At 40.4% G+C, this 26,843-nt stretch overlaps 2 protein-coding genes across 9 annotated transcripts in view; one reads left to right on the forward strand and one right to left on the reverse strand.

Annotated features, from left to right (window-relative positions):
- The window catches only part of DOP1A (DOP1 leucine zipper like protein A), a 113,473-nt gene extending 111,321 nt beyond the window's left edge, over nt 1-2,152 (forward strand). For 5 of the 6 annotated variants that reach the window (XR_004676627.1, XM_034991090.1, XM_034991092.1 and 2 more), the window contains one exon: nt 1,543-2,152. Coding sequence is in view for 4 of the 6 variants with exons in the window: in XM_034991090.1 (XP_034846981.1) it covers nt 1,543-1,848 (306 nt within the window). In the remaining 2 variants the exon portion in view is untranslated. The remainder of the gene's footprint in view (nt 1-1,542) is intronic. The other variant, XM_034991095.1, reaches the window with a different exon arrangement.
- On the reverse strand, nt 1,945-26,841 carry PGM3 (phosphoglucomutase 3). 3 transcript variants are annotated; one of them, XM_034991099.1, is made up of 13 exons: nt 26,790-26,841; nt 24,820-25,025; nt 22,179-22,363; nt 20,078-20,145; nt 14,919-15,052; nt 13,810-14,005; nt 11,314-11,471; nt 10,561-10,644; nt 8,113-8,211; nt 6,591-6,701; nt 5,478-5,600; nt 4,127-4,300; nt 1,945-2,990 (listed from the first exon to the last, which is right to left on the reverse strand). In XM_034991099.1, the coding sequence occupies exons 2-13, from the start codon at nt 25,021-25,023 to the stop codon at nt 2,901-2,903; spliced, it is 1,626 nt and encodes a 541-aa protein (XP_034846990.1). In that variant the 5' UTR covers nt 25,024-25,025; nt 26,790-26,841; the 3' UTR covers nt 1,945-2,900. The 3 variants fall into 3 exon arrangements, with proteins under 3 accessions (XP_034846990.1, XP_034846988.1, XP_034846989.1); XM_034991097.1 differs by having other exon boundaries at nt 26,725-26,812; XM_034991098.1 differs by lacking the exon at nt 26,790-26,841 and adding an exon at nt 25,172-25,213.
- Between the last annotated feature and the right edge of the window lie 2 nt (nt 26,842-26,843).

Consider the following 26,843-nt stretch of genomic DNA (forward strand, 5'->3'; position numbering starts at 1 on the left):
TCAAGAGCTTAGTAGTAAAAGTCCCTCTCTTACAGGTACATCTTGGCAGGAATATAAACAAAAGATTACACCTCAGTTACATTTGGAAACTAGTTGTATGGAGGGTTCAAGCATATTATGCCTTTTCCCTCAGGATAAATTCATCTCTTTACCCTTTAATTACTTTTGGATTGCAGTTTAATTTAGGGGACTGGAAAGGTGGTATGGTCAGCCACCGAATGGTAGTCAGTGATGGGAAAGTCGGTCCCGGGACTGTCATTAAAGCCAGTGTTCTAGTTAAGCAAAAGGAAGAGGTTTTCTATATCCTGTATTTTAGATTGGAGGTTAAAGAATTGCTGGGTTTTTTTTTTTTTTTTTTCTGGCTCTAAAGAACTGGATGATCTTTTTTTGTTTGCTCCTGTTTTAACTTAAATCTATTTTCCTTTCTCAGGATTTCATTTTTAAATAAACAAAGCTTGTGATCACACATGACAAGCTGGATTTTGCATCTGCTTTCTCCACTAGGAAACTAGTGTTACTAAAAAGTAGATTAACAGTGAAAGAAACATCTGATCTGAGAAGGCAAACTCCATTTGTTAACCAATAGGACAGATTGTAGTAGTTCTGCTTTTTAAGTCCCCCTTGATGATTTTTTTTCCCATTTTCTATCCAGTCCATGTCTGTTTTCATTCTCTCCACTCTGTGTTTTTATATCTGTGATTCTGCCCAAACTCAGACATCTCCAGTTCTCTCGTAACTTTCCCTAGATAGACTGATGTCTACATCTTTATATAATCTAGTTGGCTTCTTAAACCAGCCTCTTGGTACACAAATTATTTTAATTGCATTTACATTTAGTTGACAGTTTTCACCTACATTCTCGTTTGACTTCTCTGCTGGAAAATAGATTGTTTCCCCACTTTTTAAAAGTGAGGAACCTTTCTGTATCTTGCCCAAGGATGTCCCCCAGGGAGTAAATATAGAGCCGTGACACCCACCCCGTTATTTTGACCCCAGGTCCAGCTTTCCTCCCCGTGTTGTTTAACACAAGAAGCAGATGGCAGTGTCTCTGCTGAGTGCTCCTTTCCTTTCTCTCGTACTGAGTTATTCACTTGGAAGCCTGCTACCACACTGTGGCAAGCTTAAGCCATTTGGCTAGAAGGGAACTACCTGATTTACTAGTGGTGATGTGGAGAAGACTGCTGTCTCTTCCTAACCTTCTTCTGGGTCACCTTAGCGGGAGTCCAGAAATCTGGGAGCTTTTTGAGTATATGCAAAGCACAACATAAACTGTTAATATTTGACTCTCCCTCTCCAAAACCAATTCCGCTAAGAAGCGTACTTACGCATTCCAGTTGGAAAATGTGACTACAGCATTGGACCCTTCTACCCACACTTCATAACTGGCACGAAGAGGCTTCAGTTAGAAGCAGGAGTTTAATCAAGTCTGGAATGGAGACTTAATGTCATCATTTGTATTTAACTGTTGCTGATGTTTATACCCTTTGAAATGTTCTCATGGACTGTATTCATCTGTATAACAACCCCTTGTGTTTTCTACAGAAGAATCCGGAGGAAGACAACTCAGGGAGAACGTTGGGTTGGGAGCCGGGGCACTTGCTGCTCACCATCTGCGCCGTGCGCAGTATCGAGCAGCTCCTGCCGTTCTTCAATGTGCTCAGCCAAGTCTTCAACAGCAAAGTCACCAGCCGGTGTGCAGGACACTCAGGGAGCCCCATCCTCTACTCAAACACCTTCCCTAACAAGGACATGAAACTGGAAAACCACAAACCATTTTCCAGCAAAGCCAGGCAAAAAATAGAAGAGATGGTAGAAAAAGATTTTCTGGAAGGGGTGATAAAAACTTGAGGCATTACAAGTGGTCCATTTAACTAGATGTAAATGTAATTATTTAAAACTAAAACATTGCTCTGAGTTGTATAGTTTCTTTTTTTCTTTTTTGTATGTAACAAAACACATTTCAGGTTGTATTTAATTTAAATATTTGTAAATAAGAGCAAAAATGTCTGAATGTGGCCTGAATCAAGTTTAAATATTGTTGGCTCATATTGATTATGGTGCCTGAGAGAGATCTATATATACATCTATAGTCCATTGTTTTACTGTCCTGAATTGTCTTAAACCTGCAAAATACACACTGCACATTTTTTGCTATTGGTTTCAGGCTTTGTTTAATTTAGATTTGTTGGGATCTTCTATTACTGACCACATTCTAGTATCAGAATGGCGTCACTTTTCTGTCGGAGGCGTGGTAAGGTATGACCATTAGTTTTCTCCCACATGCCTTCACTAAGAGGAGTATAGAATAACTGGAGCCCAGGCCATGCATCCTCCTAAATGTAGCATGAGCATCTCAACCTCCATATGGAGTAGAGATGCACAGTCTCCATCTCACACCTCTGAATTCCTGGTGATGTTCATCGAAGAGGTAAGTCATTTAAGAATCATTCTAAAAAAATTGTTTGTATAAAGTCTTTTCCACCCTCCCCATTCGTATCAACAACGGTGAATCCTGCAAAACAGCAAGCCTGGCTAGGTAATGGCGATGGAAAAGACACTCCAAGGAGCTGATAATAAGGTTTACTTTTCCAGCAGCCCTCATGAAGCAAGTTAATGACTGAATCACATAGCGAAGCCCAGGTACTTTACATTAGTGAGACTGAAATTCGGTAAGTTTTGCTTTTTAAAAACTAAATTTAATAAGAATAAGGCTTACCTACTTCTAAACAATTACTTATGGTAGTGTTTAAGAAAAACAATCTGTTCTAGAAGCAGTCTAGTAAGATGCACTGTAAACGTTGTGATTACAAATGTGTTTGAACCTGTCACCATAATGGCAGTACTATTTTGTAAAAAAACTTTTTAAAAACCCAGTTTCTCATGAACATAAAAAACTGTCTTCAGAAACCTGGTTGGGGTGTTTCTCCAACTCCTCCAGCCAGCTGAAATACTGCCAGGCTCACTGCATGTGCGAGGCTATCCGCATTTTCCTGCAAATTACATGGAAGGAGATTAGATGAGAACTAGCATCAACTCTGAGGGAAGGGGAAGGATCTTCTTGATTTTGTTTCACTAACGTATTCAAATGAAAAATTTTTTTTTGAATCTTTCAGTAACAAATTCCAAGACTCTGAGAAGAATTTGAGTTTTCCATTTATTTAAGGCAGGTGAGTCCTTAACTGATTTTTACAATCTAATTTGATTATTCCCAAACTCTGAATAATTCAATAAAACCTACTCCTTTAAAAGCAAGGCCACAACTGGCCTAAGAGTAAGTAACCATTCAGGTCCCAGATGGCCTCTCCCCGTCCACCAGGGATTTTTATTCACTATATTCTGGGACGGCCTAAGCTTCTGCCAAAAAGCTACCAGCTCCCTTATAAAATGCCTCCTTCTGACTGCCTGTTATCAAGGGTTTAAGATGACGGTGTGTGAAGAGGGCAAATTTTAAAAATCCAGACCATGAGGTCTTGTCCAGAGATAAAGGGGTGGTGCCTGGGTGGCTCAGTCAGTTGAGCAACGGACTCTTGGTTTCCACTCAGGTCATGATCTTGGGGTCCTGAGATCGAGGCCCACATCCAGCTGTGTGTGGAATCTGCTTGTCCCTCACCCTCTGCTCCTCCCCCCCTCCCCACTTGTGCACACTGTCTCTCTCTCAAAGTCCAGAGACAAAGATGAATTTCAATCAGCATGGCTGATGGTACCGGTTAATTTAAACACGGATCTCAAAGCTGGTTGTTTTCATAAAGCAGCAGGATTATGTTTTTAAAGGAGGGGGAAAAAGGATAATCCACTTCAGGCCACATAAGGCAAACAAAGTCTCTATTAGTTATCCATGCCATAGCTAGAAATAGGGCAGTTTCAGGAAGTCTGGAGTAAATCAAAAGAAAAATATTTGGGGAGATAAACTAAGTGCATCTAATTTTGTTCAACTACTGATGAAAATAATTTTGTAGTATTAATATGAACCTAAAAATCTGCATAAACACATCTCAGACATTAAACCCTTAATTATCAGTGAGACTGCAACACTATTAAAATGGTTTTTCTCTCCTGCCACCACCCCCACTACCCATGTTGTCAGACTCTCACTGCACATTTTTTCAATAGCACTGCCCCAGCTTACCTGCGAGTCCGCTTCTGCATATACTCGGACTATATCTTCCGTACCAGAAGGCCGGACAAAAGCTCGGGAAAGCTTGTACTTCTTCACCAGGTCATTGATGGCCTCCTGTAGTCCCGGAGGTGTAACTACTTGTCTTTCAGCATCAGTGGTGCTAATAACTTGCCTGTCTGCAACCTATGCAAAACATTTTGTATTTGTCACTATTACACTTCCTTTCAGAAGCCTGACCTCTTCAACACAATTCCTACCAAAAGACTGTGGCCATTTCATTTTAATAGTAAGACCTACATTTCAGCTTAGTGTACCCCCAAGTGCAACACTGTCAGACAGTAAGGTAACCAGAATACGCACAGAATGCAACTGCATTAAAATTTCATGGGGCGCCTATGACTCTTGGTCTCAGCTCAGGTCATGATCTCAGGGTTGTGAGATCCAGCCCCACGTCACGCTCTGCGTGGAGTTCGCTTGAGATTCTCTCTCTCCACCCACTCATGAGCTCGCACTCGAAAATCTTTAAAAAAAAATTTTTACGATTTTTATTTCTGACAAAATCAAGGTTAATTTCAGTTATACAGCTACTTTTATCTAAAGAATTACCTCAAGCAAAAAAGATACCATTTCCACAGTCTTACAGTTACCACTAAAATAATGGCCAGTAAGTACTGTAGGCCTAAGTATTTCTATAAAGTGGAAAGTGGCAGTTATGTAAGAGGGTCATGATAAAAATTGCCTAAATATGCCAAAAACTAATCTGAACAATCAGTAGCCATTTGTGTGAACTTGGGCCTTACTACCTCTAATTATCTTTCTGTACAATGGCATACATCTGTATAGATACCAATTAACATTTATATGAAATGCCTTTAAAAAAAATTCTCTCCTACTTTGCAGCATCTAGCCCCAGGAAAGTACTGTATGAACCAATAATCATGCAAAGGAAATATTTTCACTCGAAATGATAGGCTATCAGGATTGCTTCAAAATTACATGGGGGATATGGAGAATGGTGAAGGACAATAGTTGAAATCTGTTGAAGCTGAGCACGTGGGGGTTTCATTATTTTGTTCTCCCCACACTTCTGTGTTTTAAATTTTCCATAATAAAAATTTTCATTATAAATAATAATATGTATCACCTTTTCTTTAAAGTTTGTAAAGTGAATACTTCTCAAACAATTGAATGGTTATGCCATAATTTTTAAGATGTGACAAAACACAGATGATATAAGGCATTTTCTATGCAATATATGTACATAATGAAATATGACACAAAGGAACTACTTTCATATAGAGATTGGAGATAATACATTTTAATTTTCAGAAAAGAAGTAATTTTAAAATCTCGCTCCCACCTTAACTTTGAGCTGTCTGTTTGGGAGATCCGCATAAAGAGCATCCCACTGCTGTACAGTCAGGCCCTTCAGAATCAAGATTGCCTCAATCACCAGCATGTCAGAAATAGCATCACCAGCTGCCTACAAGACACAATGGAAGAAAGTACTTTAACGCCAGCAAAGCTTGGTTAAGAATGCTCTGTCTTAGAAAACCAATCACAGTATCCTGTGCTTCCTCCCGGCCCCACACGGGATTATTAAATTGGAGTGGATGGAGGAATAAGAAGGGAATGGAAGACCATAATGAATTAAAGAACACTGAAACTAGCTCTTGGGAAACTTGCCTCTAATCTTCTTCATTACATGTATAAGACTGGCTAACTCTTAAGGTTCCAGCATTAACATTCTATGATTCAAATTTTCCTTTATAACTAGATCCCTTTTGAGATTTTATTACCATGAAAATGGAAGGCATCATGCATGGTAAAGTGGTGTAAGACACACCTGAAGTTAGATCCCTACTCTTCACTTAGTAGCTCCGAGCCCTTTGTTTTTTCATTTATGAAATGGGAATTATAATAACCCCCCTCCCTGTGGTATTACAAAGATTACACAACGAGGTATGTCAAGTGCCTCGTATGTGCAAGATACTCAAATATTAGTTCCATCGCTTTTTCTGGTCCCACTCTTTACTTGCTCTTCCATTGCCATATTGTAGACTCCCAATCTCAACGATGCAACACATATATATATATAGACTCAATAGCTGAATTTTGCCTCTAGGTGGAAGCAACTCATTATACTTAAAAATTTTCATCATAAAACGTAGGGCGAAGGAAGCACATCAATGTTCTATCACTGCATTTCAGTGTAAATCTCAATTGTATATACATACCACTGTGGCAAGGAGGCTGCCAGGACTTTTCTACTTTAATGTTTTATTCAGGCGCGCCTGGGTGGCTCAGTCAGTTAAGCATCTGACTTCGGCTCAGGTCATGATCTCAGGGTCCTGGGATCGGGCTCCCTGCTCCCTGGGAGTCGCTTCTCCCTCTCCCCTTTCCCCCCACATACTATTCTACCTTCTGAATAACGTAAAAGTAACCAAGAGCCTACCACCCGACCAGCTCTGACCTGGTTAAACAAGTCAATAACATTTTCAAGCATCTTAGCAGCTTCCCTTTTCTTATCTTCTAATTCTTTTGCTAGTTTTATCTTTGTTTCAGCAGCTTTACTAAACAGTACCTGTAATGAAAGCATAAAACACAAAGTCACAAACCACTATCCATGCCCCAGGCATCCTAGCTAAACCACTTTTGAAACTCACAGTGAATCTGGAAAAACTGAGGGGAAAGATAATAGCAGCCTTCGAATGAATGAAATTAAGATCAAATCAGAACCCAAAAGATATTACGGGGGGAGGAAGGATTCATTTATAAATTTTGAAACTGGTTATCAAAAGCTAAGATTACAAAGAAAGTACCACCTGGCAGAGGCAAAGTACATGATGAATTCATTACATCTGCCCCTCGGCCAGCTCCATCTGTCCTGTGCAACCAGATTCTTGAAGCCTGTGTCCATTTTACTTGGAAGAATATATAATTCAACATAAGCAGTGCAGTTTTCTTATCCTAAAAATTTTAAGGATATAAGCTAGGTAAAAGTAGAAAGAGGTTCATCGTATTTATCACATTATGGCAAATAGTACCATGGATATTATATATCATGTTCCTCAGGATTCCTGTCATTTTAAAATTCTTTGCCCATGATTTTAGTGCCTTCCAAGGCTCAATACTACAGTCAGCACTTGATGAAATAGATGTTTGTTGGTAAACTAAAATACACTGGTCGGTTTTTGCCGGAACACGGCCATACCCACTCACTCACCCTACACCAGCAACAGCGACCTTACGGCCCAAAGACTAGAATATTTACTATCTGACCTTCAAAATCATTTATCAATCTCTGCATTAATTAGATTACTGAAGTTATATTTTAACTGCATTTCCTAAGAACTTATTTTTCTTGCGTTCAAGGCCTCTAGAAGCCAGCTCAGAATTAATTTTGTTGGCCACCTCCAATCCATTTATGAAATGAGGTGAGATATAAAAATGTTTAAAAAAAAAAATCAACCTTATGAATATACTGAAAGCCACATAATATACTTCAAAATGGTGAATTTTAAGGTATGTGAACTATATCTCAAACTTTTTAAACATTCTACCTAGAGAAAGCCCCCTAAAAATTTTATATGCTTATTGCTAATTACATTCATTTCTAGTTGTTCATAACTTAATTCTCAAGCGTTCCAACACTTCAATTCACCACAGCTACTGAACTTTCCTTGTACCACCTGTGGCCCATTCAAAGAAAAGATTTTAAACAATATATAGATGATCTGCTTGTAAAAAAAGAACTGCATATTTTTTTAAGAAACTGAGAATCATCTCTTCATACTCCAAGATCATGATCAATCTAAAAGACAACCAGTTTCACAACACATAAGAATACAGTACGTTAACCAAATGATCTTATTCTACCATCATACCGATCATTTCAACAAAGGGGGCTATAACCTATTACCATCCAGATACAGAACTCCCATCATTAAAAAACGTCCAGCTAAAGCTGGTTGTAGCTGATTAAAAGAACTTACCGTGCCATGCCCATTTGCTTCAAAATAAACTCCAATGTCAAACTCTTGAGCCTTGTGGTGCAAATGTTTTACACCAGTTTTAGTACAATAGACAGGCACCTATAACATATATTTAAAGAAACATAACAGCAGTTATTCAATGGGCAGATATTTATTATGTACCTACTCTCCCAAGGACACAATAGGGAACAAACCTCCTAGAGCTAGCTAGTGAGGAAGACAAGCAATTAAAATACAAAGTGGTTTCAGTATGGGGGAGAGAAGGCACTACAGAAGCCCACGGCCAAGGAAAAAGCGAGAGAGAGAGAGAGAGAGAGAGAGAGAGTCCCCTGATGAGATAATGAAAGATTCCAAGTGGGGGAGTGACATGATCAAATTGTAGAAAGCTCAGTTAGCTACAGTGTGGAGAACGGCTTACAGTAGGGGTCTGCAAGCTTTTACTACAAAAGGCCAGATGATAAATATTTTAGGCTGTACAGACCATACGATAGAGATCATATCACAATGGCTCACTTCTGCCACTAGTGTAAAAGCAACCACAGCTGATACGGCAACAAATGAGCATGGTTGTGTTCCAATAAAACCATAAACACGTGGCAGACTGGATTTGGTGCACAGGCCCGTTTGCTATCCCCTGCTTTAGAAGGGTTAGGAGGTTTCGAGGACTAATCCCATTAAGAAATTATAGTGGTAAGACTAGCAACACTGGGCAGCCCAAGTCTTGGAGAGATCTGAACGAGAAGAGTGGTTAAGACTGAGAGCCGCAAAACTAGAGAGGAGACCAAGATCAAGTCAGATCAGCATCTGACTGGATTTAAAAGACCTCAGGAAAGGCTAGAGCTCAAAATACTTCACCCCTAGGAGAATGGGTTGATGATTAACAGTTTCTGGTGTATTCAGTTTCTTAAACAGGGTATCTTACCTACAAAAAATTTTTAAGACAGAACATGAGAAAATACTAAAACGATAACCCAAGTACTGAGAATAATCCTCATGAACAGCAGGCCACTGGGCCAGATGGAGTGCCGAGTGTGTTTACTGCAACCTTATACTTAGGTCACAAACTAGCAGCCTCCTGATGTGTTTTATTTTGCCTACCTATTTCTTTGGAATTTTGCATCAATTGCCAAGACTAAAAAAGTAGGAGGTTCACATAAAAATTCAGATTTTCAGCTTCTCTTGAAGAATCTGACTAAAGGAGACAGCAGTGGGCCTGGTGGGCACTGTTCCTAGTCCTTACACCCCTGCTGTACTTATTCACCTCACCTATTCTACAAGAATTTGACTTTGCCATTCTTGCTTAAAAAAGAATGAAAAGGCAACAAAAACTAGTAAAATGCAGCAATCTGAAAAGGGATACACAAAAGTTGGAAAACAATACACTAGCTAGTGAGAAAAAGAGAAAGACAAAGATCTAATTTTGGCCATGGACCCTCTAACTCACTCTTAGAGCAGGTGATGTGGTACAGAGGATGGTCGGTCATCTGGGGGATGTTGGGGGAAATAATAAGATACAAAACTGGTAACAAATTCCATCCTCAGACCAAACTTGCCCTGTGAGCCTGAACAGGTCCCATCCATGGGCGCGTCTCCCAGAGTCCAACCTCAGCAAGAATGTCCTACCTTCGACAACTGATCAAAGTCCTCACGCTGTACCATCTCCCAGGTAGTATCTAATCACGCAGCCTTCAGGTAGTTCAGGAGTTCAGGTAGATTTAGCCAGAATCCTCCCTGACCCCTGATGAGTACTCAGTAATTTTCCATCTGCCAACCCCCTCCACCCTTGCTCCTTGGCTCCAAAATCTCCACTTTTCCTTGTTGTATTAGGAGTTGAGCCCAGTCTGTCTCCCCCACTGTGAAACCCCAAAGCAATAGTCCCTATGCCTACTGAATAGGCCCACTTCTCAAGAAGACTTCACAGGACCATCTGTCACACACTTTGTCTTAAATGTGCCTGATAACTGTGGTGGCAGTGTTCAGTCCTTACCAAAAGAATAATAAAACCTCTCATATCTCTGTAACAAGCAGATCGGTGGCTGGCTCCAAGCTCTAACTAACAGCAACTCTCAGGAGCCTGGGAGACGGGGGTGCTATCTTCCCTTGAGTTCACATTTCAATGAGGGGACTCCAGACCGTTATGGAAAACATTCCCGAGCTATAAAACTTGCTTAGCCTTTAAAAAGATTTACATTCATTATAAAGAAGGCAGAGAAAGAATTTATAAGTTTTCTAAAAGAAATGCTCTAAAAAAAGAGAGGGGGGAGAATCTCTCTTTTCACATCAGGGACAATATTTTTTTCCTATTTTTGATTTCTACTTACCCTTAAATGGGTAACAGCTCAGTTTCATGTGTTACAACCTATTCACTTATATGAGGGCATTGTTTTCCTCACAGAAATATCTTAGAATATATTAAGAAGCTACCAGAAAATCGAAATGGTTCAATACCTTCATAACTTCTTCAAGATATCGTGTTGAACTTCCATTTGCATACGCAGTTTGTACAACACCAATATTCAAACTTTCTCCAATCTAGATAAAAATAATGATAATTGCCTGGCCATCAAAAGTAATGACACTAACTACAAAAGCAAACATATAATGAGAGTTCTAAAGGATGACAAAATCATCGCCCAGGTCAGCTGTGTCTTAGTTTATGCAATAAATGCCTAAAGTGAAAATTAACATGAATGCCAGAAAAAAAAGCTAAAATACTTTTGGGCATTAAAAAGTATTTAACTGAATTCTCAAAGTATATCTTTCCCAATATTATAATAATTACTTCTCATTACGTTCTATATGTATAGCTGGCCTAGGATTTCCAAAAGAGCAAAACAGAATACACCTCTTACATTATTAAGCATATTATAACACAGTAAATACAGCTCTCAGAGGATGAGATTTTCTGTTTAAACTTGAGGCTTTGGGACTGATAATGGGAATTCTCATTAAAGTGTCAGTTATGAAGAAACCACAACTTCATAAAGCTTCAAATCACAAACTGCCAATATAAGGAAGAAAAGAGTACTACCTTCAGGTTCCAACTGCCCCATGTTGAAATGACTAAAATTACCGTATCTTCTTGTATTTTCTGGCCACAAAGGTAAGGAACTCTGTAAGAATAGTGCCTCTGGGACATTCAAATGCCTGTTAGTCACCAGTAAGTCTTCTTTTAAAGGGCAGTCGATAACCCCACCATACCTCCAACAGGAGCTCTTTAAGGAAACTGCTAATTAGTGTTGCTATCTTGTCTCCATCTATGAGATGAAAGTGACCATCTACATCAAGGTAGTAATAAACAATTCTGTCTGCATCTCCATCAAAGGAACAGCATCTTTCATTAGACTTCATGTCCATTCCTAGCAGACAGAATTTTAAAATGCATTTCAGTCATAGAAATGGGAATAAACCTCCATATAAAAGTTTTTTCTCTTACATTAGTTACACGGGAAAAATATTTCACTAAAGTATGATCATAACTGGCCTTGTGGTACTTAAAAAATTATCCTTCCAAATAAAAGCCAATGTCTTAATCTTTAAATAGTATAAAGGTTTATTGGTTGTTTTTACAGGGTAAATTCTTTCACAGCTAACTGGAAAATAATTCTATGCTGAAACTTGATGTAATATTAAAATAAAATTCTGTTTTATAAGCCAGTTGGTTTGGCAAGACAGGTTCCCATATAGTTTTTTGAAAGCTACAGATACTTGTGAATGCAACTGACCTAGTACTATGACGTCCTTTACATATAAAAAGTAATCAGCAATAGGGGCGCCTGGGTGGCTCAGTTGGTTAAGTGTCTGCCTTCAGTTCAGGTCATGATCCCAGGGTCCTGGGATAGACTCAGCGGGAGCCTGCTTCTCCCTCTCCTCCCCGCTTGTGATCTCTTTCGCTATCTGTCACTCTCTCTCTCAAATAAATAAAATCTTTAAAAAAATAATAATCAGCAATAGATGAGGTATGTGCTTTAATTCTAATAGAAATGATTTTTATTTGTTCACACCATCAGTAACAAGAAACATTGGTAACTAAGAGCGAAGAATTATAAACTGTGAGAGAAATATGGCTTGTGTAATTTGCATAAAGCTATCAAAACCTCAGCAACTGTCATGTCAAACTTATTAGAAAATTCTGCTGTTCCTTAGCCATGACAGCAGCGGGTGGCCAAATCCAACATGAGACTTCCGTGAGGAATATGAACATAAGGTTGACTAAGGGGCATAACACAAGCTTCAGGAAGTGAGAGGGCCTATGCTTTTGTTCATACGGTAGCTCTGGGATGTGGGGCCGCCAGTGCACGAGTCAAGAAAGAATTCTTGAGACATTTTAAAGTACAAAAATGTGCTTTTATTATAGCAGGGGACAGGACCCATACCAGAAAGAGCTGCGCTGTGATTGTGAGGAGTGACTGATTATACACTTTTAAGTTTGAGAGGGGGAGTGATTAGAGATAAGTTTCTAAGGAATTTCTCCATGCTGAAAGTGAGGTTTACAGGACCTTGGAGGTCTGGTTATTGTCAAGATAAGGTTGCTTTTAGAACATCAACATGAAGGCAGCCATAAGTTCCTTGAGGTATGATGTCACACTCTGCATGTCTCAGGTATTAGTGGGCTACAAGTTGTAAAGAGATTAATTTTAGCTACCTTTCTCTTGCCTTTGTTCTCCTTACCAGTGCCTACAGCAAGGGAGAGGAAGAGCTCAACATTTAGTGAATGGACAGAACCAAACTGTCAGTAAAGGTCAAAACAAGCAATTCAATAAAAAGGAGTTCAAACTGGTTGATTCAACTAAAAATTTAAATGCTTACTACAGTGAGGCAGGACCATATAAATGAGAGAGGTGACTGGATGAGGTCTGTGGAGTTCTGCAGAATGCAAGTCCTGTCTGAAGTGGGCAGGAGCCACTCCACAGCAGCTGATTACTGCCATGTGAGAAGGGACACTTTCTGATTTTGGTAAAAAGAAGCCAGAGTTTCTAATATTTAAGTAAAATCACGGAGTTTTTAAATGGCGACAATTACACACACACAGTAGACCAAACAAAACACATCTGCAAGCCAAGCGTGGCCTACCCGCTAACAATTTAGTATCTGTAATGCAGTTAAATATAGAACACCTCTTAGTACAACTACAGTCTATAGAAGTTTTCCTAATATACCAACTGTAGAAAATAGTGATTTTTGCAGACAATTATAATTAAGCAGAGTTGCATTCCCTTTCTATAGTGTGTCTAATTCAGATAAGGTGAAAAATGCTACTTACTATTGCTGTCCTTTAGATCAATGATTCTCAAAGTGTGGTCCCAGGAGACCAGCACCATTAAGGAAGGCTGGGTACTTGAGAAATGCAAGTTCTTATCATACCTAAATCCTACCCCAGACCTACAGAATCAGAAACTCTAGAGTAGACCCAGGAATCTGTGCTAACAAGCCCTCCAGGTGATTCTCATGCACGCTACCGTTCGAGATTCACAGCCCTAAAACACCAATTTCTGATTTTGCTTCCCCCCACCCCCACACGGTAGGAGTCGTGTGACTTATGGCAGAGAGTAGACCATGTTCTAAATGGCACTGACAAGTGAGACGCCCAGATGTCTCAAGCAGCAGCGCCAGGACTAGCTGCATGACTCAACTCGGCCACTCTGTCTGGAAATAAGATTGGTTTCAAAGAGCTCTAAAAACAAATTGCCTACATACCCTGTGGAGGCTTCTGATGACTTTTCACAAAGTCAGCCCCACATAAATGGTTGAGTTTCCCTTTGGTTCCATCGTTAAACAGCTGAACTGCCAGACCCTGGGAAATGTAGTGTTCCATTTCTCTCAGCTTCAGGGCCCCTATGCCGTTTGCGCAGTCCACCTTAAGTGATCTATATTCATCTCCACTGCAGAAAGCCTTCAAAGGAAAACACACATGGGAGAAAAATGTCAAGGTATAAAAGAGTGAAGCATAAAGCAAATATAGGCATATGTAAACATCTTCCATTGTTTCAGTTAACTCATCTATTTTAACCTGGGAAACAAAAGGGTACACACATTCAGGTGAAAATTGTAGAAAACCGAAGTAAAATTTAAAAACCTTTAAAAACTTGTTTTTTTGAACACTGACACTAGAACAGTTTCACTGACTGAATAACTTATGGAAATGGAGCTTTGTCAAAATTCAGCCTCAGTTAAGCAGGGTCCCTTCAAAATAATACTACAGCCTATATTACATGACAGGCATTCAAATGTGGGAATAAGTATATAGACGGATGAGCAGAATGACGCCTGTCATTCTCTTCACAGCATATAACACCCCTGGGCATGTCTAGGTTTTTCCTTGTCAGTCTCCTCTCTGGCCCATCCTCCCTTCAGAATATAGATTCTATGAGAACAAGGGCTTTGTTTTGGTTAACAACATGCATTCAATATCTGTTGGTCAAATTAATTATACCCCCCAAATCTCAACCAGGTTTAAGACGCTAATCTACTCAGGAGAAAATCTTTCTCAGCAGTAGACACTTCAAGCATCACGCCAATAGCACCTAACATTAACCCTATGAGAAAATTCATCTGAATGAATAGGAAACCACAAGAACCCCATGTTTTCTCTCCCAATTATCTTAGAATGTACTACGTGCCTTGCCAAGTAAATGCCAACAGATATTTAGCAAGATACAAGGGTCAAACCTTGTGGAGCCCTAGAAAGAAAAAGGAAATACACCGCATTTTTGGAAGAAGGAGTGACAAACTACCTAATTAAGATAAATTATTCATCTGATGTTACTCATTTGCTTAAACTCTAACCGTGTTCAAGAGCTTTTCACCTGTTTGGTAAGCTCCATAAAGGCCTTAGAGAGTTTCTCATAGTAACCTTCTATGGTTGCCTTTCCATATTGGCCGCTGGTATTTCGACAGTACACCATGTAGTGTAGCTGGGGCGTTGTTAACAAGCCGTAATCTGTCAGAGAAATACAAAACGCAATTTGTCACATTTCTTAATAAACAAAAAAAAGTTTAAATGGATTCATACCATACGAATTTGACAGATCTTCCTTAAAAAAAAGACATCTCAGAAAACTAAAATGCTAACTTCCAAACTATTCAGAAATATGCATAAATATCCACTGAAATCATTACAACTGTTACATTATGATGTTGTGATTTATAATAAGAAATAGAGATTTGGTCTTTGTCTCCATTCCTGGCAGGGCTTCTAACCCTTAGAATTTCTAAGCGATGAGAGCAAGGAATTGTCTTTTGTTATGCTAATGAGATGACAAGGAAAGCTCCTAGAGCATGCTAGGATAGGGCCAGGTTGGTTGCCAGGGAAACCAACCATGTGATTAAAGAGTTGAAACTTTCAGACCTCTCCTCTCTTATTCCTGGGCCCCCTGCCACTCCAGGGAGAGAAAAGGACTAGAGACTGTGTTCAAATAGCAATGGCCAATCACTTAATTGATCATGCCTATATAATGAAGCCTCCATAAAAACCCAAAAGGATGGGGTTTGGGTTGGTAAATGTGTGCAGACTGGGGAGAGTGGCTGCCCAGAGAGCATGGGAGCTCCATGCCCATTCCTGCATACCTTGCCCTGTGCAGCTCTTCCCGCTGGCTGCTCCTGAGTTCTATCCTTTATCATAAACCAGTAATCTGGTAAGTAAAATGTTTCTCTGAGTTCTGTGAGCACTTTAGCACATTAATCAAACCAAGGAGGGGGTCGTCAGAAGCTCAGGTGACTGGATTCTGAAATGGGGGGAGGGGAGGAGACATGGCACTGAGCCCTTTACCTGTGGGATCTGACCCTACCTCTAGGTAGATAATGTCAGAGAATTAAGTTAATTGTTTGGTAGTGTTAGAAAAAAACACACATTTAATATGGATAGGTAACATAAAAAGAGAATATAGAAAAATAATAACTGAGTTCTATTTCCAACAACACTGCCAACTATTTAATTCAGATGAACCGTACTCCTGAAAACAACCAAAAATGCTACATAAAAGAAAAATCACTTTTAAAAAAGCATTGCTGTGCCAACAAGTTACAGAGGACTAAGGCCAAAGCCTCTGTGAAGAGAGAACTCCAAAATTTGAGCTCTGGGAAGCCAGTTTGGCTTTGAGGGCATTCCTCTACAGCAGAAATTAACCTACTGCTTTTGGTGCAAAAAAAGTCCTTGCTGACTTAAGATGGGAAGGAAACCCAGTAGAAGACCAGCCCCTCATGAAGCTGAAGCCTCAAAGAACTATTCTTCAGTGCAAGGCTGAGTCAGAAGTGAATTAGCTCCAAGTGCCCACTCCTAGGAGATTTGTCTTGACATCAAGAAGAGCAGGAGATAACCCATCCCTGAAGAGCTGTCACCAGAAGCACAGGCCTCCCCTGGATTTCTAGCCCAAATCACATAGCCACAGGGGTCCAGAAGAACTCCATCAAGAAACTTGTCATCCACCCATCAGGTAGCACCCCCAGGCACCCAGCAAAAGCAATAACCAAACTCTGCCACAGAAATAGGCCTTCACCATAAACCTCAAAAATGTCCCACAAATAATTTCCCAAGAAAAATAAACAGCTTATAGTCAAAAATAGCAAACCACACAAGAAAAGCACCAAAAGCAAGAACAAGAAACAGGAGAAATAGCAGAGATGACCAATATCCAATAAATATTCTGTAACTAAATCCATCAGAGGTCTTCAAAGTCAAGCACAAGAGTTAAAAGTCATTTAAGCTACTGAGCCCTGCAGGTATCCAGCGGAAATGGTACGTTATGAAGGCAACCATGGCTCTGATACAAGGATGGGATCGAAGGAGAGGGAGGAGCTCAAAGTGGATCAGCACTTAACCTAGTTTAATGGAGGTGTATAAGGAGAGGAAAACAATATTCCAAAAGACTTACTCAAGGACGGAACAAAAGGATTTTGTGACCAATATCAACATTAGCAAATAAATATTTACTCAATAAATTTTTACTTAATAAAAAATAACTATTATATAGTTACTCATCTGTTCCACCGATCAACCCAGAAACCTAGAAGCCATTCTTCACAGCTCTAGCCTCATCATGTATCACAAAATCCTTTGAAGTCACTACTAATTTCAAACTTCTCCACTTCTCTCGCTATCATCACTCTTGCATGAACTGCTATACCGTCTCTTTTCCTTACAAACTTCCTCTCTACACAAAAGTCAGACTGAAAACCCAGAGTGACTGACTTAAAATGGATATGTGATCATACTTCCATGTATAAAACCCTTCCATGGAGCTCCTGTGCATTTGAAATAAAACCCAAATCTTTACTACAACCTCGGGATGATATGGCTCATGCTTACTTCCCTAACCTTATCTACTAGCTTCCCCCATTCTCCCTATGCTGTGGCTACATTAACCTTTCATTTCCTCAAGTACGCTAAGCTGAAGAGAGAAATGACGGAAAGGTCCACAAAAAAAAAAATTACTCTCATATTTTTCTAGATTAAAACATTAGAACAGTGATGGTTCTAGAGCTAGAATGACCGTGCAAAAGGTGAAGCATTCTGAGGATAGTATAAACAATAGTTTTAAGCCAGGTGAAGCTGGAGTAAGGGCAGATCACCTAAATGGAGACCTCTCAGACTAGTGCTTACAAATTGCAGACCTGAGCCCGTCAGGAATCATGGAATCCACTTAGTAAGACACAACCAGCATTTCTGCATTTTTTTTTAAATAAAACAGATGAATGCACGTCATGCAGTGTGGGTATTATTTACTGATACTTTTGTGTCAGTTACACACACAAGTACATATACACACATCATGATACAAAATGGGTTTCTTACTTTAAGTTGTGAGCGGCATGAAACAGACTCCCTGGAGGGTTGTGTATAGAAGGCAGTCAAAAATGTTTGACGGGGGCGCCTGGGTGGCTCAGTCGTTAAGTATCTGCCTTCGGCTCAGGTCATGATCCCAGGGTCCTGGGATCGAGCCCCGCATCGGGCTCCCTGCTCAGCCGGAAGCCTGCTTCTCCCTCTCCCACTCCCCCTGCTTGTGTTCCCTCTCTCGCTGTGTCTTTCTCTGTTAAATAAATAAATAAAATCTTTCAAAAAAAAAAAAGTTTGATGAACTAATAAATAAAAAATTAAACTATACATAGCTGGAGCTTTGGCAGTAAAGATGATCATTCAAAAATCAAGCAGAATCAAAGAGAGAAATAAGGAACACCCATATGAAGAGAGTGAACCCATACAGAAGACCGATAAGAATGAGTGGCCAAGGAAGTAGAAGCTTCAAGAAAGAAAGGAAGAGGTCACAGTGTGAAAGCTATCAAGACAGCAACTGAAATAAAAACTTCAAAATATAAATTCTGAAAGTTATTTTTATGTCACAGATCCCTCTGAGTATCTAACGAAAGCAGTAACTCTTCTCCCTAGAAAAGTGCATGTGCTGGTTGGTAACACTCTGCACACTGTTACCAAGAGATCAGCCAGGTCCCTGCAGCTTAACCACACATTTCCCAGGGAGCCCTAGGCCCCAGGCTGAGAATCCCCACTTTATAACAGCCATTGGATTTGGCAATTAGAATTCAGGTGAGTGTTGAGAGAGACACTTCACCGAAGGGGCAAGGACGGAGACTTTGCCTGCAGTGGGCTAAGTAATGAGTTGAAGAGCAGAGAAGTAAGCTCCTGGAAGAGGCCAAATTAACTCTGAAGGACGAGCACAGAGGAGCTGGAAAGGAGGTTAAAGAAGTCTTTAAAATGAGAAACTAGGGAGATACTAGGGAAATTCACCTCCAAGCAAAATGGAGTCACTGCATTCACAAGGGGCATGACTGATGTGAGAGGAGGATTCTAGTCTCCATTTTCTGTCATGTGATTCTTCATCTGATAAAATAGGAAAAACTATCTGTCAAAACTTAAAATCAGATTATAAGCAGGCCAAAGATATTTTCCACCACTATTTGATAGGTAACAGCTGATTCCACGTGTGATTAGCTATTTGGGAATACATGATATTGACAAAAGCTCCCCAGAATGAACATCTTCAAGTTAACTTCAAAGGTTTTTATTTCAGGAAATTTGGCCTTACTAAAGTAAAGAAAGTTAAGATCAGTATTTCTTACATATAATCTCCTATAGCTAAACCAAAATATGCACACCCAGAAAAAATTTTTAACTTTTTAAATTTAAAAAGCTAGTATTTTATACCTAGTTCATTTTTTTTTTTAAAGATCTATTTATTTGGGGCACCTGGGTGGCTCAGTCGTTAAGCGTCTGCCTTCGGCTCGGGTCATGATCCCAGGGTCCTGGGATCGAGCCCTGCATCGGGCTCCCTGCTCCGTGGAAAGCCTGCTTCTCCCTCTCCCACTCCCCCTGCTTGTGTTCCCTCTCTGTGTCTCTCTCTGTCAAATAAATAAATAAAACCTTAAAAAAAAAAAGATCTATTTGAGAGAGAAAGAAGTAGAGAGAGCGTATGCTCGTGCAAATGGGGGGAAGGGCAGAGGAAGAGAATCTTTAAACAGACTCCTCACTGAGTATGGAGCCCAGTAAGCGGCTCTATCCCAGGACCCATGAGATCCTGGCCCGAGCTGAAAACAAGAGTCTGACGCTTAACTGACTGAGCCACCCAGGTGCCCCGTTCATTTTTTAAAAAGTTATTTTATCTGTACTTTCAAACTCTTTTAAAATAAATGGTACTATTTTTACAACTTTCTTAAAAGTTATTTAAGTTTTTTTTTTTTAAACATTTTAAGGACTGCTAATTTATTTATTTAATTTTTTAAAAGATTTTATTTATTTGACAGAGAGAGACACAGCGAGAGAGGGAACACAAGCAGGGGGAGTGGCAGAGGGAGAAGCAGGCTTCCCGCGGAGCAGGGAGCCTGATGTGGGGCTCGATTCCAGGACCCTGGGATCATGACCTGAGCCGAAGGCAGCTGCCTGACTGAGCCACCCAGGCGCCCCAAAAGTTATTTAAGTTTTTTAAAGTTTAATTTACAACTCAGGATAGCTACATACCATGGAATTGACCTTCTAAAACAGTCACACCATCTATTACAGACTGTGAAAGTTTCTTGCTGCTAGGCCTAGAAAAGAAAAGGAAGAAAATAACACATCCCATTCTGAAACCAAGAGTTGCTAGTTCTGAAAGCAAATGCTACAAATTCCAGGATAATAGGTTCACTGTATTTGAACTGAAACCTGTAAAGTCTGAAAACTCTGCAGAGATAATAAGAGGTAGAGTATAAGCATTTTCCAGCAGCCTTTCACAATACATTTCTTGGAAAGAGTTTGGCTTTTAAATGAATTTAGAAAATAAATATAAAAATACACTAACTACATCATACCCAAAAACCTTTTCAAGTTTGACTGTAACAACATATACACTACCTAAAAATAGTAGCAATAAATACTGAATGCAAACACTTTGCATAATGCAGTACTGGGTATTAAACTACCAAGGATACAGAACCTATTTTTCATTTGAAAAAGTCAGAACAAATTATCTATCTGAAAATAAAGTAGATCATTATAACTGCCTTGTAGAAAATGATGTTTTATATCATTTAAACTAGTTAATTGGTAAGAGGCAATTACATGTGGGATGGCTTTACAGTAGGATAATAATTTGTTTCAGAACATAAGTCACTAGGCTACTTCTGATACTTATAAATCCACAATCAATGGTATTTAGAAGTCTCTCTGGTAACACATTAAGGATAAAACACCATTGTCCTAATGTCCTATCATTAAGACTATGACTAGAAATTTCCTTTAGAAAGAATCTCTGGCTAAAATGAAATCTTACAGTAAAGAGAATGCTTCTGTTTCAAAGTACACTTTTAATCTAACATTTTACAATAATATCTTTTTGTAAAGGAAGGCAAAAGCTGCCAAATATGACAAGTAGCCCCCCCTCTTGTCCACAGTTTCGCTGGCCATGGTTTCAGTTACCTGAGGTCAACTGTAGTCCAGAAGCAGATGATCCACCTTCTGACATACTGTCAGGTCAACAGGAGCCTAACACTACATCACAATGCCTACATTCACCTCATATCCTCTCTCACACAGGTATTTTATCATCTCACATCATCACAAGAAAGAGAAGGAGGAGTACAGTACAGTAAGATATTTTGAGAGACTACATTCACATAACTTTATTATAGTATGTTGTTACAATTGTTCCACTTTATTATTTATTGTCGATCTACTGTGTTTAACTTATATATTAATCTTTAACACAGGGGCACCTGGGGGGCTCAATGTTAAGCATCTGAACTCTTGATTTTGGCTCAGGTCATGATCTCGGGGTCCTGAGATCAAGCCCCACTTTAGGCTCAGCGCTGGGAGCAGAGTCTGCCTGGGCTTCTGTCTCTCCCTGCCCCCTGCTCCTCCCCCCATTCGTGCTCTCTCTCTCAAATAAATAAGTAAAATCTTTAAAAATTAATCTTTATCATAATTATGTATGTATAGAGAAAAACATGGTATATAGAGAGTTCAGTACTATCCATGGTTTCAGGCATCCACTGGGGGTCTTGGAATGTATCCCCTGCAGATAAGGGGCAGGGGGAATTACTGTATGTGAAATAATATATTGTTAATGTTTTCCAGTGAACTCCAGCATGGGAAAATAATATAAATATATGAACCAATAATAATGTAGATTATGAGGTAAATCTCTATAAATATTGAATTACAATCACATGTTCTTACTTTATAGAAGAAAATAGTAAATCTACAGAAGTAAAGAGGTGGGAGACATATGTTAAGTACTTCTCTCGGGTCAGGAAATAGGTATTTTGCATACATTATCTCATGTAAACCTCACAAAAGCCCTGAGTTGGGCTTTAATATCAACATTTTAAAGATGGGCATATGGAAGCTCCAAAGGTTAAGTAACCTACCCAGTCATACAGTGTTAGAGTTGGGGTTCGGACTCCAAAACCTAAGATGCAGGAGCGGATTACCTCCTCCATCCTATCAAAAATAAAAAGGCCAGGTAGGTGGAGGAGCCTCTTAGTTCCACTTAATTTTTTCAATTTATCATGGGTACTAAAACTAATGCAATCGTTTAGGTCCAGTTCCCAAAGCTGCTTTCACCAGTAACTCTGATGGTCACCTGGTATCTCTACCAATCACTACGAAGGCATCTTGTTGCAGATTCACGGCTGCTTTCACACTGATGTCCATCAACATTCTCGGCATCTCGTGTTCCTCAGCATTTGCCAAACAGGTAGCATGTTCCTCCCAGGACGGTGCCAACATTTCACCCAAAGGATCAACCAACTTTACCCCATTGTCTTCCTTAAAAGAAAAGCGAACAATAAGCCATCTGTGCATATTCACAAGGGTGAGTTGAGGAAGTAAACTCAAGCTGTTTTCCCCTAAAAAAGACACTGATGGCTGAGTGGCTTTACCTGTGACCGTATGGAATGCCAGGCACTGGACTAGGTGTTTTATATAAATCCTCATAACAATCATCAATCCTACTAATAATCCTATTTTTATTCCAATCTTACTTTGAAAAAAAACAGATTCATAGCAAGTAATCTGCTTATGTTCATACAGTGTCAGTGCTGGTATTAAAACATCAAGTCTATGTACCTCTGAAGCAAATAATGCGATATATGTTAAGAAAAAAAAAAAGAAGAAGAAGAAGAAGGCAGCGGGAGGGGAAGAATGAAGCGGGGGAAATCGGAGGGGTAGACGAACCATGAGAGAGGATGGACTCTGAAAAACAAACAGGGTTCTAGAGGGGAGGGGGGTGGGAGGATGGGTTAGCCTGGTGGTGGGTATTGAGGAGGGCACATTCTGCATGGAGCACTGGGTGTTGTGCACAAACAATGAATCATGGAACACTTCATCTAAAACTAATGATGTAATGTATGGGGATTAACATAAGAATAAAAAAAAAAAAAACATCAAGTCTACATGACTCTTAAACCCACCAGCCACTATGCTACACTAGTTTTTTAAAAAGGCTGTCATCTGTGCATTCACCATCAATTACATGACCAGGGCACAAATGGAGGAGAATGAAGGCACCGAGAGATCCTCCTCACTATGACTCTGGACTCTTTAAGAACATACTGGCCAATGTATCAACCAGCGGGTGACAAAAGCTGAAAACTGACTCCCAATTCTGTTCTGCTCAAATTTTGGGGAAGAAATAAAGTGTAGTTCAGAGTGAATGTCAACTGAAGGAAACAGTTCAGTACTGTTTTAAGAAGTACTTCTAGAACTAGCAATAAATATAGGCTTCAGCCCACAAGTCATTAATTGTGGTGATTTAGACATTCAGACACTTACACATTTATAATGATCCACATTTACAAGCTGGACAAGCTATGTCCTCTTGTGTGGGGGGAAGAGGAGGTTATAATCCTTCACAGACCTACACAGCTTTAACTTGCTGCTAATTTAGCTACAAAGGCAAAAGTCTCACGCTCTTGCAATCAAACAGAGGCATGTTATTCAAACCACATATTAGTGAGCTATAGGCAATACATAATAAAACAGTTAAACTGCGTCAAAAAGAATACTTTGCTTAAAAAAATTGGGAGCGCCTGGGTGGCTCAGTTGGTTGAGGGTCCAACTCTTGGTTTTGGCTCAGGTCATGATGTCAGGGTCATAGGATCAGGATCAAGCCCCACATCAGGCCCTGCGCTCAGCAGGGAGTCTGCCTGAGAGTCTCTCTCCCTCTCTCTCTGCCTCTCCCTGGCTCGCACACTCTCTCGCTCTAAAATAAATAAATATATCTTTAAAAAAAAGAAGTAATTCTCAAAACACTAGAATCATCAGGCCTCATCAATAATCTGCCCAAAGCTCACTTTTGTATACGTGGAGCCACCTGTTTGGCTGTTCATTCAGAACAGGAAACTCTTCCCTAATATTCCCTAACTACAGAAAACGGGTCTAGGGGTGGCTGGGTGGTTCAGTCAGTTAAGTGGCTGCCTTCGGCTCAGGTCACGATCTCAGGGTCCTGAGATCAAGGCCCACATCGGGCTCCCTGCTCAGTGCAGAGTCTGCTTCTCCCTCTCCCTCTGCTGCTCCCCCTGCTTGTGCTCTCTCGCTTGTGTGCTCTCTCGCTTGTGTGCTCTCTCTCTCTCTCTCAAATGAACAAAATCTTTAAAATAAAAAAGAAAAGAAAACCAGTCTAAAAAATTTTCAAAATGCACTAAATCTTTTCAAATGTTTGCCCTTCTCCCCACCTTGGCTCCAATCTCTCTAATCTCTACCAAATTAACACAAGTAATACTTTTTGTTACTTATTCTGTCTCAATACAACTAACTTGGAAGGACATTCTGTTATTTCTCTAATATGGACACAGTCCAAGAAATGACTCTCAATTTCATTCTCTCCACACCCTCTACAGTCATGAGCTAAATGACCACTCATCAAGAAAAAGCCGTTTCAGGGGCGCCTGGGTGGCTCAGTCAGTTAAGTGTCTGACTCTTGATTTCAGCTCGGGTTGTGTGTAGTCTCAGGCTTGTGGGATCCAGCCTGGTGTCTGGCTCCACATTCAGTGATCAGTCTGCTTGGGATTCTCCCTCTCCCTCTGCCCCTTCCCTCACATGCACTCTCTAGTCTCTCTCTAAAATAAATTAATCTTTAAGAAAAAGCCATTTCAAATCCAAAGGCACATACCGAGTAGGCACATTCCTAGAATTAGAATTTGTACTTGGGGTCAAACTGCTCAGACACTAAGATGTGTTCTTGTAAATAAAGGTTTGCTTTATAAGAGCACTAAAGGCATTACCTCAGGATTGTGTGATGCCGTTACCATGACTCCTATTGTAGACTTTGTCTGTTTTGACCTCAGGACAGCTAATAATCCCATGCGAAACATGACATGATCAAGATGTTCTGCTTTCGTTCGAAAGCCAGCGGTCCCATATTGAAGAACGAGTCCATTGGGTTTGGCATGTAATGCTGAGTATTCTCTAATAGCATCTAAATCCATGTCTACAAAATTAAGGAATATTTTTCAAGCATAAGAAATCTTTCAAGGACCATTTGCTTCAAAAACTGCCACCTTAAACTAACAGGTCTGCCTCGTTCTGAACCCCAACAAAGAATGTTTGAGAAAGAAAAGAATGGTACAGGGGCACCTGGGTGGCTCAGTCGTTAAGCATCTGCCTTCGGCTCAAGTCATGATCCCAGAGCCCTGGGATCAAGCCCCGCATCAGGCTCCCTGCTCGGCGGGAAGCCTTCTCCCTCTCCCACTCCCCCTGCTTGTGTTCCCTCTCTCGCTGTGTCTCTCTCTGTCAAATAAATAAATAAAATCTTTAAAAAAAAAAAAAAAAAGAAAAGAATGGTACAATAAGTCCTGGTGGTAGGCATTACCTACAAGATCCTGCCCAACTTGCATCATCCACTCCAGGGCAGATGGCAGATTACCCCAACTCATCTCTCATTTTGGCTCCAGGGCTATTCCTGAACACAGGGTGAACTTAAAATGGTCCACTCTCAACTAAAATGAAGATTCCACACATAGATTCACAGACTGCTACACAATCAAAGATTACCTCATTTCACAAATGGAAAAACTTAAGCTTGGGCCTCAGTTAAATAACCTAAATTTACATGGGTAGCTGGTGACAGACTGGGGCCTAAGGTCATACTGTCAGATGGACTGGGACTACATATCCAAAATATCTGGGAAATCTGTTGGTTCTTTTGTTATTCCTCCCACACCACAGAGACATACACCCAAAGGAAAAGCAAAGGAGAACAGCCTCCTCTCTTAAGACCGCCCAGACCTCCTAATATATCTTGCAGTGGATTTTTCTATTTTCATAAGGGAGGATCAGGACACCCTTCTAAATTAAGCTCTGAAAGTAACATTTTTTACCTTTAACTGGCCCCTAGCCCACTAGTACTTCCTTCTCTGGGATACTCCAATTTTAAGTGGAACTTGGGGTTTCCAACCTCAGTTGTATGTACTGTTTATTCAATTCTTGGGTCAGTCCCATTCCCAATTAGCCCAGAGATGAGCAGCAGTCCTATCTTGTTTTCTTCACTTTCTTTCATTGCTTCAATGAACAAAAGTTAAAGGAAATGGTGAAAAATTTTTGCTTTTGTCCAGCTAGAAAAATCAGCAAGCTAATTTAGCTTGGTCCAAAGTGATCAAATCTCTTTCACAAGCATGAATACACTTTGTTAAAAACTGACCATTCGGTAATATATCATGATTATTCGTGAGGGCGTAAACCAGCGGTGTTAAATCCAGAAAATCTTTTAAAAAAGAAAAAAGGCTTCCACCCTTCAAAGCGTTTTCGGTCCTAAACCTACGTTCAATGAGTGGGCGAACGCTTTTATTCAAAGCTTACAAGCCCAGACAGTGACCACTCTAAGAAAGTTGAGAGCATCCCCTTCCCTCCATTCAATTATCAACCGCTTGCTTGTTCCGCTTTCTTTCCAGGCCCCAAATGGCCGCACGTTCCCCGGCTCTCAACCCTGAGCCGCCACCCCCCGCTCCAGGCCTCTGGACCAGAACACCCAGCACGAGACCCTCGGGCCCGCTCTGAAGGCGCAGGGGCGGGTGTGTTCCGCGCGCGGTCCGTGGGTCAGTCCGCTAGCCTACCCGCAGCCCATCGGCAGGCCGAACCCCTACGCACTGGAGAGTCCCATTCCCGTCGCCAAGCCTAAGGGCCCCACTCACCTCCGCCGGAGATTACCCCTCACCTCCACCTCACAGAGCAGCTACCCAGCGGCGGCTCCCCCTACCTGACTGAAGCTCTCCGAACCTGCAGACGTGGCGCTGCGTGACTTCCGGCCCAT

This window comes from Mirounga leonina, unplaced genomic scaffold (genome assembly GCF_011800145.1).
Source record: "Mirounga leonina isolate KUSES-001 unplaced genomic scaffold, KU_Mleo_1.0 Mir_53, whole genome shotgun sequence".
NCBI lineage: Eukaryota > Metazoa > Chordata > Mammalia > Carnivora > Phocidae > Mirounga > Mirounga leonina.